The sequence below is a fragment of the Taudactylus pleione genome, unplaced genomic scaffold, assembly GCF_031769625.1.
Source record: "Taudactylus pleione unplaced genomic scaffold, aTauple2 ptg000707l, whole genome shotgun sequence".
Lineage (NCBI taxonomy): Eukaryota > Metazoa > Chordata > Amphibia > Anura > Myobatrachidae > Taudactylus > Taudactylus pleione.
In genome coordinates, this window is record NW_028285109.1 from 2,483,759 (window position 1) to 2,501,167 (window position 17,409).

Sequence of the window (17,409 nt, forward strand, 5' to 3'; positions counted from 1 at the left end):
TTCTATTTATTATTTGTACTCATATCTGCGTCTGCATGTTTTCCTGTCTGTTCTATTTATTATTTGTACTCATATCTGCGTCTGCATGTTTTCCTGTCTGTTCTATTTATTATTTGTACTCATATCTGCGTGTGCATGTTTTCCTGTCTGTTCTATTTATTATTTGTACTCATATCTGCGTGTGCATGTTTTCCTGTCTGTTCTATTTATTATTTGTACTCATATCTGCGTCTGCATGTTTTCCTGTCTGTTCTATTTATTATTTGTACTCATATCTGCGTGTGCATGTTTTCCTGTCTGTTCTATTTATTATTTGTACTCATATCTGCGTGTGCATGTTTTCCTGTCTGTTCTATTTATTATTGGTACTCATATCTGCGTCTGCATGTTTCCCCTCTTTTTCTGAATTTTTAATTCTACTGCTATTTTTTTTGGTTTTATTTTTTATTATTTTTTTTTTTTTTGTTTGTTTGCCCGGATTTGTCCATAAACTAAACGCAATTTATTTGACATATTTTAGGGGGACAGCCAAGACTCCGCCGTCAACGTCGGCGTTCCCGCCCACTCTCCCCAACCCCCAGCCAACACTCCACCCCAAATCTTTCCCCTATTCCCCACTCCTCCCCATCCTTCCCAGACCCTCTCCCGGAAATGTCGGGCCTCCTTCCCCTCCGTCCCACTTCCCCCTCTCCTCCACCCACCCCTCTTCCAATTACCCCCTCCCCGGAGTCCAGCATAACTCCGCCCCATTCTTTGGGGAATGACGGATCCTCCGAGGAGGATCATGGAGGTTTGGCCGGAGCTCCCGATTTGTTTCCCGGTATGTTTTTTAATTTTTTTTTTTAAAGCACAAACTGTTTGTATGTAATCATGTGTCGTGCCTTTCTTCGTGTTTTTGTGGCTTGACTTTTGTTGATTGTGAAGGTTTGCCTTTACCTCTTCCTGGTGATTTAAGCATACACATATCATACCTGTGGGAATTTGTACCTAGGCCTTGTATTTTTGCCAGCCCACCCTTTTTATTTCTGTTTTTGGGTTTAGGAGTGATTTGTTTTTTTTTTTTATGTTTTTCTGTGGATTCCCTATTGTTGTATTAACCCACACACTTTTCTCACCCACAGAGGAACAGAGGCGTCGGCAAGAGGTGGCGGATGTTGTGGGGCAGATGCGCCACCATGTAATCGGCCTTCTGGTGGCCCTCGACCGGCTGTCTGGCCTCCTTCGGCATTAGATTTTTTTTTTTTGTTCTATTTTCCAAATAAATTTATTAAGACAAATATACGTTGTGGCTCATTTTTAAAAACCAAAACCAAGATAGTTTAGCCTGACATAAGTTCCTGCAAGGATTTCCCTTTTTTAAAAGTTAGATTGTGTTTTGTCTTTGTATGTCAAACAGACACCAGAAACACATAACAGTAACAATGTCATTTCCCTTTTTGGGTGTAGTGTCAATTTCAGATTTCTACATTTTCCAGGTTCCTACTTGGTGCGCAAGCTGCTTAGGCCAATCTTACAAATCCCAAGGTTGGGCCAGGCTTCCTTTTGGTGTGGATTGGGAAGCTGAAAACATATTTCAGTTTTGCTCAACTGGCGTCAGTACTGGTTTACCCCTTAGTCAAATGTAACTTGTGTTAACCTGGTTACACTTGCTGTTAACGTCCCAAAAAAGGAAGACCATTTCACTCTTCAAACATTTATTGACAACATAACAGAGAAAACAAAGTGGTCACTCCCAAAAAAAATACACAGTGATAAATTCAAATACAACACATACCAAGAAATAATTAAATAAAAACACAAAATCAAGAACTGGTTGACGAAGGACCATGCCAACATGATTCCACAAACATGGCGTTGCGATATGGGTTCAAGAATATATGCCCAAAAGGACCAGATCCAGGTTTGGTAAGGGTAGCAGGAAGTAGTGAGCGTTGGAGTGCCAAAGATTATGTGAACAAACAGAAGATGGTGAGAAAATTAAAAATAAATTAGATGTTCGCCAAAAAACACAAACACATTAGGTATAAACACTGGAGTTTTGTTCAAACTTACCTAAAAAATCTGGCCACCACATCATCGCGTATGGCCCCCCCACATACTGACCTTCGACCAACCTCGGGGGGGCCATCCTCAGGTAAGGCATCCTCTGGCTGCATTGGGACACCACTCCTTATGGCAATGTTGTGAAATATCCCACACAGGACCACAATTTTCGACACCATATCCGGCACATACATGAGCTCGCCACCAGAGCGGTGGAGGCATCTGAATCGGCCTTTTAAAAGGCCGATACAGCGCTCCACCACTTGCCTGGTGGCTGTAAGTGCGGAATTATACGCACTTTGTGGCCCTGGTGTGGGAGCCAAATAAGGAGTGAGCAGCCAGGACATGCAAGGGTATCCACTGTCTCCTGTGAACAAAAATAGACCACATCAGGAACACTGTGTATCAAGCTTAACATTGTTATGTACTAAAGGTCTCCACTTACCCAGAAGCCACGCATCACCAGCTTGTAGGTTGGTTAATTTCTGCCATATCCCTGATTGCCGGATGACGAAGGAGTCATGAGCACTTCCGGGTAATTTAGCATTCAGGGACAGGATCTGGAGGGAGGCATCACATACCACCATTACATTCAGGGAGTGATAGTGCTTCCTGTTTCTAAATATTGCCTCCAGCCGTGCTGGAGGCTGAAGTGGTATGTGAGTACCATCCACAACCCCTATGATGTGTGGGAAGCCAGCTATTTGGTAAAAATTGGCCTTGGCCACACTAAGGGCACCCATATCCAAAGGCATTTTAATAAAATGATGGAGGTGCTTGAAAAGTGCCTCCATCACTGCCCTCAGGATCCTGGAAAAGGAGGATTGGGAGATGCCCGCCACTATTCCCACCGTTGTTTGAAATGATCCTGAGGCACAGAAATGTAACACCGCCATAAATTGCGTCAGTGGTGGTATTGCTGTTGGACTGTCAATTTGCCGCTCAAGATCACTTTCTATTAATGAGAGAGTGTCTATGATGATTTTGGGAGGTAGACGGTAGCGTCTTAAAACCTCATCATCGGGCATTCCAAAAAGGGTGACACGTGTTCGAAATATCTGGGGCCTTGCATGTCTACGATGCCTACGCCTGGGACGAGTTTGAGGTTGGTCGTCTTCCGGGAGCAGGGCCAGAACAATTCGCCCCAGATCTACCTGAAATTCAAAGTTTACAATGTAAGGCTTTTGACCCACCCCAAAAGTAAGAAAAAACAACTTAGCTTTCTGATACCATCCATAGCTGCTTACATGCCGGGGTATTGTCATGATACGTATAAACTGTAAAAAAGCCAACAATGAGACTTCAAAAATTTAGAGGGTGTTTTTTTTGTTTAAAAATTGTTGCAAGCCAACACAGAAAATAGCGGAAAAACACATTTGGCCATCGATGAAAACTACATTGCACACCGTACGTCAAATAGGGTTCAAATGGACCCAAAAAATGGAAAAGGGAAAAGCAAAACTGGATTATATGATGAATAAGCCGTCAAAAATGCGGTAAATAAGTCGCAAATGCAAGTCACTACACCAACAGTCAAAAATGCGGTAATTAATTCGCAAATGCAAGTCACTACACCAACAGTCAAAAATGCGGTAATTAATTCGCAAATGCAAGTCACTACACCAACAGTCAAAAATGCGGTAATTAATTCGCAAATGCAAGTCACTACACCAACAGTCAAAAATGCGGTAATTAATTCGCAAATGCAAGTCACTACACCAACAGTCAAAAATGCGGTAATTAATTCGCAAATGCAAGTCACTACACCAACAGTCAAAAATGCGGTAATTAATTCGCAAATGCAAGTCGCTACACCAACAGTCAAAAATGCGGTAATTAATTCGCAAATGCAAGACAAAAAATGGACTTACCCAACTCGAATATATAAGATTTCCACAAAAAACTTCTTTGGGTCCGAAAACAAAAAAAAACTAAAAAAGATGAAATGAGTGTTAAACAAATTAACGAACCACAAAACAGAAGAATACACCAATTGGCCACAAATTTGAATGCACAAAACTTACCAAATCAGGAAAGGATGTTGAAAAAATGAAAAAAATGCGAACGGAAAAACCAAAGAAATGTAGCAAAAACAAACAAAAAAACAACTCTGCCAAATCCTCCAAACGCAACCAACCAAATCCAAACCACTTAACCGACAACACTCCAACAACCCCACCTCGAATCCACACACACCAAGCCATAAATAGTGTTTATTTTCCCGCACAAATTAAGGATGAATCATAGGGACGCACAATCAATGATGCGGCCGCAAACTAAGGACGCATGTATAAATACGTCACGAAATCACATAGAATTTCTGGATGATTTCATGCTGGAAGCAGAGACATGGCTTCAAACCAGGGAAACAATGGTCAAAATTGCGGCGGTAAGGCCTTCATGCATTTTGTGTCAATGATTCTTTTAAAACATAATATTGTGCAAGTTGTGAAGTGGCTAAATCTGCATATTTACCCAAATAGGTGAGGAGGATGACATGGAAGAGACTGCTGGCCCCAGTCAACCCGCCAAAGCTGCCAAAAAAAAAAGGCAGCCACATTTCACAAGCAAGGAGATGGAGGTTTTGATCCAGAAGTGCGTTGACATCCTGCCCCAGGCAGCCAGGAATATGAGCCAAAGCCAGAAGTGGAGAATGTGGGAGGAGGTCGCCGTTGCTGTCAATAGGGTGGGTGATTATGTCCGTCTAGCCCGGGATGTCAAACGGCGGTAAGTAAACACTTTCCCATCCTATAAACAAACCCCATTGTAAAAAAAAGGATAATGGTTCCAAATTCATTCCACAGATGGGCAGACTTCAAATATCGTCTCAAACAAAAACTTGCCGACAGGGCTAGGCATGCAAGGGGGACCGGTGGGGGTCCCACCCCTGTGTCATTGGAGTTGACAGACTTAGAAGAGATGGCACAGGGGTGTGTGCAGGCTGTGGAGGTGTTTGGCGTGTCCAACATGGATACGGACATGCCAGACTTTGCGGCTCCTCATGTTGGCCAAGGTAAGTCTTGTGATGTCACCAACTCAGAAATGCTATTGTGCCAATATGTAGATTCTAATGTGAGTCTTTTCTCCAATTTCCTAACAGAGACAGAGGCGGATGAGTCTGCTCCAGAGGGGAGCCTTGGCCGCAGAATTTCTGCTGACTCTGCAGGGGAGGAACCAGTACATCCGGCTGAGGACCCTGCAGAAGCCAGTCCAGGGCGTGCCCCCTCGCAGGCAGTGGGCCTCCTCACAGAACTCAATTTTAAATCGGATTGCCATACGGAGATTCTGCAGAGGATGGACGCCAGTCTGATACGGGTGGCTGAGGCCCTGGAGCAAAATGCTGCGGCCAACGTGACCATTGCTCAGGCCCTGGCGGAAAATACCAGGGCCAACATCCGCATCGCCGATGCCCTGGAGCAGCTCGTTCGCCAGCACATGGTGGAGCCGACCTCCCTTCCTGCCGGAACATCCGGATCCTCCACCTCTGGCACAACATCAGGCAATCCTCCAAATGTGCCTAGCCCTGTGCCTAGTCCAGAGGCCACAACATCTGCCTCTGGACAGGCCAGCCCGATGGCATCCCGGACCCGGTCTGGCGCCCACCCTCACCCAGCCAAACGGGCGAGAAAACGGTGACAGCAATGGCGACTTTTCCCACACTCCTTCTGTGCTTGGCTCATATTCCTTTCTGGTCAAAACTTCCCTCTCCTTTCTTGTGAAATGTTTTTAAATTTTGTATTTACGCTTATGTTAGTAGTTATGTTATATTTTTTTTTGGATCAAATATCTTGGCCACAAAAAAAGGCAATACAATATTAGGCCAATTTGTTTGTGTGTAAACAATAAATTAAAAACAAAACACTGACATTGTATTGTGACATTATTGTACAAATGGGTTACATTTAATCCTGGCCTTAAACGCAAAAACTGACCCTCTTTAAAAAAAAAAAAGGCCTCTTTAAGGAACGTTTAAAAAATCACATAGCGATGCAAATTCCACAGTAAACCAAAAAAAAGGGGAGCTAATTAAAAGATGATGACATTATTGTTACAATAGGCCATAACCACCAAATTGTGGCCAAAATAAAACCCCAAAAATGTACGCTAATTGATTCTGTAATCATGACATTAGCAGCTCTGATTTCCACCTGCGTACGCTTTTGTGCTATCCCAATAAACTGCTTTCCAAACACATACCAAGCCGGATTTCAATCCAACACTAATTACTTTACTGACCAGCCGCGATTAATCGCTGCACCATCGTGGAGTCCCGGGACGGAGGAGAAGGCCATCGCCAATGTGGTCGAGTAATCCTGACCCTAAGCTGTGCGAGCATTTTGAAGGGAAAGCGGATGTTTCAGTGACGTATGAGACGGTCCGAACACATTTGACGTTCGCATCTGCTAATGTATGTACGCCCCAAAAACGCCTCGCCACGCCTGCGTTTTTTCATCTCCACCCCCGTCAACACCCAAAAACGCCCTGTTCTGTCAATCACATTTGACATGTCACTTCCTGTACGCTATTTTAGGAACGAGAGAAAAAAAGCTCGCAATCTGCCGTACGCACATGCGCAGTGTAACACCGACGCATGCGCGGTTAGTCAACATCGGAACGCAACGAGCGTACTGTTGTTAACGTGCGGCTCTGAATGAGGGCCTTAGTATGCATAATATGGCATGCCGACCCAAGCGGCGCTTCCAACAGCAGCACATCATCTAACATCTCTACCGTTTGCTTGGCCCCCATCTGGGAGAACCCTAAGCTTTTCAATAGAGATTTAAGTTGGTGAAAGACAGTTAAGATACTTTCACTAACCTGCGGACGATATTAACAGGATGCGCCCACACACCTATGGAAGAATAACCAAGCTGTTTCCACGCACCAAATCCCTTTTTGACTATGTTTCAACTGCTAGCATGTAGGTATTCCAATAATACTTACCCTTTTCAGTGATTTTGTCCACCTTCTACCCAGTTCACAATCACAATTTAGCCAAAACTGTGCGGTTCAATTACAATGCTCAAATAACCCTAACTGATCACTGAATACTGTAATCACACTGGGAGCCGAACCTACAACAAAGACAACAGATACACATGCTTATGTGTATAGAACGGTATCTACTACCGAGCCACTAGGTCAACATCAGGCGCCTAGCACTTAAGGGTCCTATGATACCCTTAACTAGGGAACAAGTTACCCCTACCAACAAATACTCACTGTTACACACTCTTTTCCTGCGCAGAAAAATACACATTTTCCTAGACTATGGCAACACTGATCAAGATTAACAACAAGGCTTATCTATCAATATCACCGTGCACTCTCAATGGCTTTGTTTAAAACTTGTGGCAGCAATACCGGAAATACGTATACACTATTGTGCGACTAGTCGCATACACAATAATGCGACTACTACACAACACGTATAATGACTTTACGCTATATTGCGACTTGGTCGCTTACACAATAATGCGACTACCCCTTTTTAACACAAAAAAAACTATCGATGAAGGAAAACAAACTTTTTCCTCCCTCGTCCCTGGATTCTCAATCAGTGCTCCTAAAGCCACAATAACAGGTAGCGGACTCTCAGCAACAAAGTTATAGCAGATTTCGAAGGCGCAATGTGTTCTCCTGCCAGGCGCCTCTACCCTTTTGCTGAGAGATCGCTACCGAGTGTTACCTAGTGACTGGTAGCGTGATAAACACTGCGAGCCCCCAACTATCGATTCCTACCTATCTATTCCTTCTAACAATCGATTCCTGCCTATACCTTCTAAACAATATTCCTTCCTATACCTTCTAAAATTGTCGCTATTCAGCGTAATGAGTCGCACAAGAAATAAATGCTTTCAGACTTTGAATGTGGTTCCAAAGTACAAAAAGATATTATTCAATATAAAAACAGATGGTTACACGCTGTGATCTAAATACAATTAGCGCAAATAAATCATACAGACCCAAGGTACAGTTGTTACATACGCACGCGCTCTGGGCCCAGATAACGGCATCAGCATTACAACCTTCCGTCAACAGCACAGCAAGAAGACTGTCGATTGGGGTCAGAGAGTGCACATATATACTCTTTCAGGGATAGGCAATACAATAGGCAAGTTTGGCATGATTCCATTGGTTCTTCTTAAAGGTGTTTCTGTTACAGGATAGTTCATTGGACAATTTCAGATAGACACAAACAGCCTCCAACCGCTCTTTGTATCCTTTTTCTCGCTGCATGCTAATCTAAGCTGCTAACATTACAGAGTACATTTTAATGTTTTAACTCTCTATAGTCCATAGTTTGCAGACGCATGTTCCGATCTTCTCACCGATGATACCGGAAATCTGTTAAGACACAGTGGATCAGTACAACACCAAACACGGTCTGCTTACCATGTATTAAACCTTAGATATCAAATAATCTTCATTTCACAACATTAATAATTACTGAATAAACCTTGAATATTACACTTTAATACTAGGGAACCTTTTATGTAAGTGTTCATTGTGTAAGTATTGGGGAATAGGGAAAAGACGCTAGTTAGCGTTGTGTGACTTTTTGTTTTGTGGAGTACAGTATGAAACGTGTTATGCAGGGATAATCATTTTATATGTTTTAGTGACTGTCTGTATTTACATGGTGAGGACTTTTAACTTCTTTCTATTGTGTGGGAATCGCACGACGCTAAATAATAGCATCGCCGTATGTACTTATAATGGTGAGTTTCACTAAAATGGCGCTGGGCGACCAGTCGCAAAATGGCATCTCATTGCCATTCACAAAATGGCGTCGCGAAGATCTAATTTTAAACCGATCCTATCTCAGCCAATTATCCGGCTTCGACAACTTGATCAGATGGTGCAACAAAATGGACTAAAATTGAGACTATTTATACTCAGATTCCTATCACTTTCCTACTTTGGCCAACCACAATTCCTATATTGTTGCTACTGCATTTATATTGATGGTCAGAAAAGTGTCTCCTCAAGTACATTTCCCCTCCTCCTATAAATAATGTTGACATCAAGCCAGGGCTCAGGCCTCATTTCATGAAATAATGGAGTTGTTCCCTGCATGTGTCAGCTGGGGCTAAGGAGGTGATCTGCTCTTTCAGGAGCTCCAGTCGTCTTCTCTGATGTCTCTCAAGTTTTGCCCTTCTTTAAGCTAAGGCCCTTTTTGATGACTGCAGGCCAATTGATCCACTAAATACTTAATAAAAGAGAACTCACACAATTTGAATGTCCCTGTTCCTCCATGTCAAGCCCTGGGGGTAAAATTTAATAAAGAGAGAGTGTTTAGAAGTGAGTTTTAGAAGAGATGTTGCCCATAGCAACCAATCAGATTCTACTTAGCATTTAACTAGCACCTTCTAGAAGATAATAACTAGAATCTGATTAGTTGCTATGGGCAACATATCTTCTAAAACTCATTTCTAAAAACTCTCACTTTAGTAAATTTACCCTTGTGTTTAAGGGCTTCTGTAGTTGGAACACGGATCGGGGGGCCAAGGGCAGTGGGTGATATTAAATGGGAAGCCAATATATAAGTCCTCTTCATAAGTCTCTCCCAGGTGTTGGCGAAATCTACCCCAAGGTGCAGAGTCTAGTCCACCTAATGGTCTGTGGGATGTGGATTTCGCTGCACCAGGTAAACAGGTGCGGGAAGCCGACTGCCTAAATACTGGCAGCCGGCTTCCCGACTGTCATATCCCGGCAAGGGTGAAATGCCGGGCGTCTAGATGTAGATGCCCGCATTTCCCCAACGCCGGGAGACCGACGCCCGGCATCCCGATCGTAGTGATGCCGGGCGTGAGCGGACAGCCGCGGCGGGGGAGGGTTAGGTTTAGGGCTCCCGGGGGGGACTTAGGGTTAGGCACCCATCTGGGAGGGTTAGGCTAGGGGGACGGAGGGTTAGGGTGAGGCACCCCCGGGGCACTTAGAGGGGGGATTAGGGTTAGGCACTTGGGGGGAAATTAGGGTTAGGCACCCCTAAGGAGGGTTAGGGGGGTTAGGTTAGTAGATACTTACCTATCCACGATCGGGATTTCCAGCGCTGTCGGGCTTCCGCTGCTTCTAACTCTTGCTGGGCTGCCGCTGACGGGAATCGAACCGCTGGCCATGCATGGCCGGCGGTATTTCATACCCATTCCACAGGTGCCCCTGGGATAGGTACCTGGAGAAAATACGGAGATAGATATGGGAGGACTATATAAGCACTGACAATGTTGGAAGAATAGTTATAATAGATCCCGAAACCAATGAGCGGAAAAAGGTACTTTGGAAATCGATATGCTAGTAGTGAGGATAACCAGTACTTGATATGAGATGTTGAATGACGATGGTATGCTGTACTTGATGTGAACACTGAATAACGATGATAGCCAGTACTTGATATGAGATGTATATTAGCGATGGTAAGCTGCACTTGATATGAAACACTGGGTAGCGATGGTAAGCTGTATTTTATATGAACACTGAATAACAATGAGAACCAGCACTGGATGTGAGACGCTGAGTAGCGGTGATAATCAGCACTTCATGAGAGACGCTGAGTAGCGGTGATAATCAGCCCTTGATATGACACGCAGAGTAGCGGTGAATACCAGCACTTGACATGAGACGCTGAGTAACGATGATGACAGCATACACGAGAAAGTACACAGTAAAAGGTACACTGTGGAGCCTGGGACGCAGACACAGTAGAAAACCACTATAGAAGCGAAGTTGTACAGGAAGTGCCATAATATACCCCTTGGTAGCTGGTCATTGGCCAGAGACAGCAGCTGACCAACTGCAGAACTACCATAGGAGAATACTGATCAGATGACGTGAACCAACATGACAGCACCCAGGACTGCAACGCGGCAACCAGGATGCACACCAGAAGGCTCTAGCAGACCCTGGGCAGAATACTTAGCTATCTCTTGTCTCTACGGCTGACGTCCGGACTCTTTAGGAGCCCGAAGACGCCATCGCAAACGTGAGTAACGGTCGATCCCAGGCTGCATCCTGACACTGCACCACAGCCCAAGCACATATCATATTGACACTTTACACAATGCTGTTGACAGACACATTCTGTTCCCCACCTCGGTACGCAGAGACTTGGAACAGACTTCCCCTAGGAAATAAGGAGTGAGTTAAAATATTTCAGGCAACTCACACTAGCTCACCCAGTACATCGGTGACTGAGACCTAATATAAACTACTTTCTCTATGGTATAGGACCTTGGTTACACATTTTCTAAAATTGTATCTGCCCACTGTTTATTTTGGCATCATGAATAGAGAGGTGCCCAAATTCAATTTTAAAACATTTGAACCATGCATCCAAAACCATTCCCTCTATTCCCACCACTTCGTTTTTGTTTCCCATACTTTGCATTTTTTTCCCTTTGGTTATGGGACTAAACTATGTTATTAGACAAACTTGGAATCATAGCGGGTCAGAAGATTTATGCCTTGTAAATGGCCCATACTGACTATAACAGATAGGTGCACTCTTGTTTTTCACAGAAAAAGTCACAGTAGACTCCTCTCCTACCTAAGCACTTTGGCAAAACCTAGGGCCCATGACAAGGAATGGGATTGAAATGCCGGTGGCTGCCCGAAGGGAGGAAATCCCGACAGTGGCACGTAAGTAACCTAACCCTCCCCTCTACGCCCCCTAACTCTAATTTAGGGGTGCCTAACCCTAACCTCCCCCCTAGTGCCTAACACTAACCTCCCCCCAGGGGTGCCTAAACCTAACGCCCTCTCCCTGCACCGTAAACCTAACCCTCCTGGGGGGGGCGCCTCACCCTAACCTCCCCCCGGTGGCGCCTAACCCCAACACCCCTTCCCCTAGCCTAACGCTTCCCGGGGGGTGCCTAACCCTAAGTCCCCCAGGGGTGCCCCAAACCTAACCCTCCCTTGTTCGGGCCCACGTAGTCTGGGATTCCGGCATCGGGATTATGATAGGCGTCGGTATCTCGACGCCTATCATGAATCCCTAGCTGGCATTCTGACGTCGGGATTGTGACCTACATACTTGTTACAACATGGAGGCACATTGCACTACTAAAATGGATTTTACATTACACCTTGCCCATTTTGTGCTCTATATATGAGGTGCACATTTATCTGTGATTAAATATACTTTAGCAAAAACAGAATAAAATGTATATATATTCAGTTTAATTTATGCCATCTAAAGAAAATAAAAGTCCACAATAGTGCACATTTCTTTTATAAAAACAGCTGGTTTCAGGGTCACTTGTTTATGCATATAATTAAAACTAAAATCACCTGCATTAAAATACATCTATAAAATCTAACAACTGTTAGAAAAGATCCCGTCTACACCATAGCAGCATCATCTCAGAGTGACACATCCGGTGAGGTGGATCTCCCAGTCTGCACAGACCCCCAGGGACAAGTTCTCCAGACTCAGGACAGAGACTTCTTTCTTGTACACATAGTTCACTTTGCTCCTCACTCCTCCTACATTGGAATATACATATATAGCAACATTTAAAAGATGATTCTCATCTCTCACAAATTATAAATATTTATATATTTTTTAAACTAAGACAAATGTCTTAATTGTAGAACATATGGCAATGAGTTAAGTGTGAATTGTATTACCGAGTCATATATAATAAAATAGGATTACACATGGATCAACACCAAAAACCTCACAGGGCAGCGTATGTATGGTATTACAAAGCATTACAGAATAATATTGAACAGTATTTTGTGTCAGAATGCAGTATAGCACAGCACAGTATGTCACAGGGACATATAGAACTCATCCCCCCTAATTCTGTTATTTTTTCAAATACAGTTTAGAAAATGAAAGCACAAGTCTGATTGAGGAACTGCAATTACCGTACCTGTGGACGGGTTTTCACTAATGTCCCATGGCATGCACCAGGAACCATATTGTAAGGTCATTGCTAGGCACTAGGGAAGTCAATCTCGGGATTGGCGGGATGCCGGGAATTAGGGCAAAAAACAGCTGAATTTCAATCCCTGATTGGTGCCTCTAATCCCAGGATTTTCGAGATTAAAATGAAAGCATTGATGCAGCCTGTCTTCAGTCCGGGGCAGTGCTGAGCGCTAGTTCCGTCGGCTCAGACGCTGCCCCCAGGCCTCCTACAGCTGTGCTGCTGCGCATGACATCATAAAGGTCACGCTGCGAGGCCGCACAACAGCGCACCGCCTTGTACGGCCACGCCTGCCGCACTGGAGTCTGCATGCTGTGGGTGGCTGGCATTGATTAACTCAAACCTGGGTATCCCAGGATAGAGACTTTATTCATCGATTGAAAAAATGAGCCAGTATCCGGCTTCCCTACTAGGCACTTTCATAGTTATTTAGCAGAGACACACCAAATCCATATTATAGGATTCAGTTAAATCATTTAAAAATAACTTCAACTCAATTCAAATGTGAATATGAATATTTCTGGGGTCACTGTAAGGCACTGTCAGAATCCTGAAAGCCAGACCCAATCACTATGAACAGCTACACATATCTTTTGATAACATCTGGAGTGGTAACAGAAAAGACAATTACTGTATGTAAAAACAGAAAAGGCTGCTGCAAAGCAACATCTAACAAATGCTAGTCGGGCTTCAGGAGAAATCATATTAGTGAAAAGAGCAAGTAGGTACAGGGCTGGCGCCTAAAACACTTGGGTCTGATGCAAGTTGGTATGTATACGGATCTCATGATTTTCATCAAACTGTGAATGCAATGGGGAGCATATTTGACATGTGATGTTGGTAGTCAGAGACCGCTACTTCACAGCCGGGTGGGTGCACCACAGAAGGAAATCAATTCTGCACATGAAGAGCAGATTTTTTATTTTAAACGTGGATGGAGCAGGAGGGCACGGAAGCAGGAGATGTCACCTTATCAGTAAGATCCCATCTGGCGGTGGTCGTATCCCATGTATGAAATAGGGTATTTTGGAGCTGGAACTGGGCGGCAACCATGTAAATGCACAAAACCGCCCTGTCTTATGGAATTGTTGTGAACATGTATCTAAAGCTCCACAAGTTGTGCGTATGGGGAAGGCAGGAAAGGCTGCTTCTGACGGATCTCTGGATCTCTCACACCCAGTTTGGAGCTGGTTCAAGCGCTGATTCTAATGATGATGGGTGCGGGAGCTGGCGTAAAATCAATGGGCGGCGTAGGTTTCCGCTTTGCAGACAAGCAGACCCCCTGCATACGGCCACTTTGCCGGCAACAAGTCAGCCGCACTGTCCCAGGTGCACCCCGCTTTGGCACTACAGTATCAGCAGCCACAAGGAGCAGCCAGCGGCACTGTGCACAACGGTCAGCCACTCATAGCACTTTGCAAGCACACGGACACTTTATCCAGAGAGACCCGGCTGTACGGTAGTCTTCTGAGGAGTAGCACTAATTTCACTCACTGGCAGCCGCCGGCACTCCATAGGACCCCACAGCCATGAGATACGAACAGGAACTTAAGACTCCATCTCCTCATCGATATTGCTAACCACAGTGGTGGCATCCCACTGGGGCTGCAGGCACGTTTGCCATCCGCAGTGTCAGAGGCTCCTCAAGCCGGTAAAGATAGTGACAAGTTTCTACACTGCCGGCTATTACAGCAAACGAATCAGCATTATAATCAGCCCCATGGCTCACACTGCTAACACAAACTACCAACTGTGAATACTCATAATATTGAAACAATATCCTGCATTGTGCTTTTATAATCATTTCTGTCAGTCTGACAATACAATCAAATCCACCTTTGATATTTTAACATAAATATGGAAACAGAAAAATGAGTTGATTACTGCGCCTGGTATTGATATTACGAAATCATTATAAAATCAATAACCTGTTTGCTCTCTATTACATAAATATGGAAACAAAATGATTAGTAGTAGCTACATTTGAACCACATTATCTTCAAGTGTGGAAAACTTTCTCTTCCTTTTGATATGAGTTGGAAACTCTTGCGCAATGGAGCAAGAAACGCTGGGAAACAGGTAAGAGCATCGCTGCCAGCATACTATTGATACATCATGCCTCCAGGACTGATCCAAAATTAACTCTTTATTGGACATGAAGATCAATCTTTCCGATGGATCGATCTTCGATGCCCATCCCTACTGCTAGCCTGCTCATTCTTTCACATTGCTTTAATATCAACTATCTCTCTAGGCTCACTAACTCAGCCAATAGGTATATGCTGTAACCAAGTCTACAAATGTAATTATGAATATGTTATTTTGTTACTGCATATACCCTGTTTTGTATATTTGCTCTGTACAATGCTGTGAAAGTTTGTGGCAACATACAAAGAAATTCTAATAATAACAATAATTAAATAATAAGAGTTATGGTAGATTTACCTTTGTTAACTCTCTTTCTTCGAAGTCCGTAGGGTCCACAGAGGAGACAGTAGGGTATAGGTGGTGGTTAGGGGGACTGGACACCAAGAGTTAAAGCTTTTCTATCCCAGGATGCTCCGGTCCTTCCCCCCTATACCCCGCTCACAGCCTGAGGCAATTCAGTTTTGTCAACAAGCCCAAGGCAGGAACAAGATAGGAATGAATGAAAACTGGTACACTTAAGAATCACACTCCCACACAATAGAGAAGGGAACCGGTGACCAAGAGAAGAAACCCATAGAAGGGAGATGCTGCAGGGAAGGTGCACTGTGGACCCTATGGACTTCGAAGAAAGAGAGTTAACAAAGGTAAGTTTACCATAACTCTACTTGTCTTCTTCAGGTCCATAGGGCTCCACAGGGGAGACAATGGGGATCTCCCAAAGCAGTTGTTCAAGGGCGGGGATTCTCCTGAGCTGAGAGGAGAATCCGACGTCCAAAGGAAGCATCCTGAGAGGCAAATGTATAAAAAGTATAGAACCTAAGAGAGGTGTGGACAGAAGACCACGTAACCGCCTTGCATAGTTGTTTGGCAGATGCGCCACGGCGGGCTGCCCACAAGAAAGCCACAAAGCGAGAAGAATGAGCAGATACTGTATCTGGCACAGGAAGGGTAGCCTGCGTGTAAGCCTGTGAAATAGTCATGCAAAGCCATCTGGCCAGAGTCAGTTTGTTAGCTGGCCAGCCCTTCTTCCATATAGGACAGAGAGGGAATCCGTTTTCCTGATGGAGAAAGTACGGTCCACGTAGATCCTCAGGGCATGGACCACATCTAAGGAGGCCTCACCTGCTGAGAGGTCTGGTGATTGGAACTACAATTTCCTCATTAATGTGGAAAACAAGAGACCACCTTGGGAAGGAAGCCAGGGCGAGTTTGAAGAACAGCCCTGTCCTGATGAAAGATCAGAAATGGAGAGCGACAGGAGAGCGCCCCCAATTCTGACACCCTACGGGCAGATGCGATAGCCAGAAGAACAATAGTCTTTGCAGTGAGCCATTTGACGTCAACTGAGTCCAGGGGTTCAAATGGAGGCCCCTGAAGTGCATGGAGAACCAATGACTAATCCCACTGAGCCACACGAGGGACAAAGGGAGGTTGTATACAAAGGACACCCTGAAGTAAGGTGTGAACAGTGAACAGTGGAGCAATTCTGCGCTGGAACCAGATAGACAGAGCAGAAATGTGCACCTTCAGGGAGGCCAGGTGGAGTCCGAGATCCAATCCAGCTTGAAGGAAGGCAAGGATTCAAGAAACCCAAAAAACCTGAGGGTCATAGTTTCTGGTAGCATACCACTGGAAGTATGTATGCCACACCCAATGATAGATCTGGGCAAAGGCCGGCTTACACTCTCTGAGCATGGTCTGGACCATGGAGCGAGAAAACCCTTAGGACCTTAGGAGGGATGTCTCAAGAGACACGCCATCAAAGACAGATGGGCCAGGTCTGGATATAGACAGGGACCCTGAGACAACAGGTCTGGTCATTGAGGAAGTTGGAGAGGGGTGTCTATGGAGAGACTTTGAAGATCGGAATACCAATGGTGCCTGGGCCAAGCCGCAGCTACCAACAGAACCGTGCCCCCTTCTTGCTTGAATTTCCGAAGGACCCGAGAAAGAAGGGAGCATGAAGGGAAGAGGTAGCCAAATGGAAGGTCCACTTCACTGACAAGGCGTCCAGGACGGCTGCTTCAAGATCCCTTGTCCTGGACCCGTACACTGGAAGCTTGTGTCGTGATGCCATGTGGTCCATGTCCGGTAGGCCCCATTTGTCCACAAGAAGCTGAAAGACCTCTGGACGTAGAAACCACTCTCTGGCGTGCACGTCGTGACAGCTGGGGAAATCCGCTTTCCAATTGAGAATCCCTGGGATGAACACCGCAGAGATGGCTGGGAGATGATGTTCGGCCCAGGAGAGAATGCTTGCCACTTCTGCCATTGCCGCCCGACTGCG

At 44.8% G+C, this 17,409-nt stretch overlaps 1 protein-coding gene across 6 annotated transcripts in view; it reads right to left on the minus strand.

The window, feature by feature from the left end:
• Positions 1 to 17,409, minus strand: part of GANC (glucosidase alpha, neutral C) — a 140,025-nt gene that overhangs the window by 13,710 nt on the left and 108,906 nt on the right. For 4 of the 6 annotated variants that reach the window (XM_088456496.1, XM_088456493.1, XM_088456492.1 and 1 more), the window contains one exon: positions 12,240 to 12,528. The exons of 1 other annotated variant lie outside the window; for it this stretch is intronic. In XM_088456496.1, coding sequence (XP_088312622.1) covers positions 12,401 to 12,528 — 128 coding nt within the window. In that variant the 3' untranslated portion in view covers positions 12,240 to 12,400. Of the gene's footprint in view, positions 1 to 12,239; positions 12,529 to 17,409 lie in introns of those variants that run through there. One more of the 6 variants, XR_015872495.1, reaches the window with a different exon arrangement.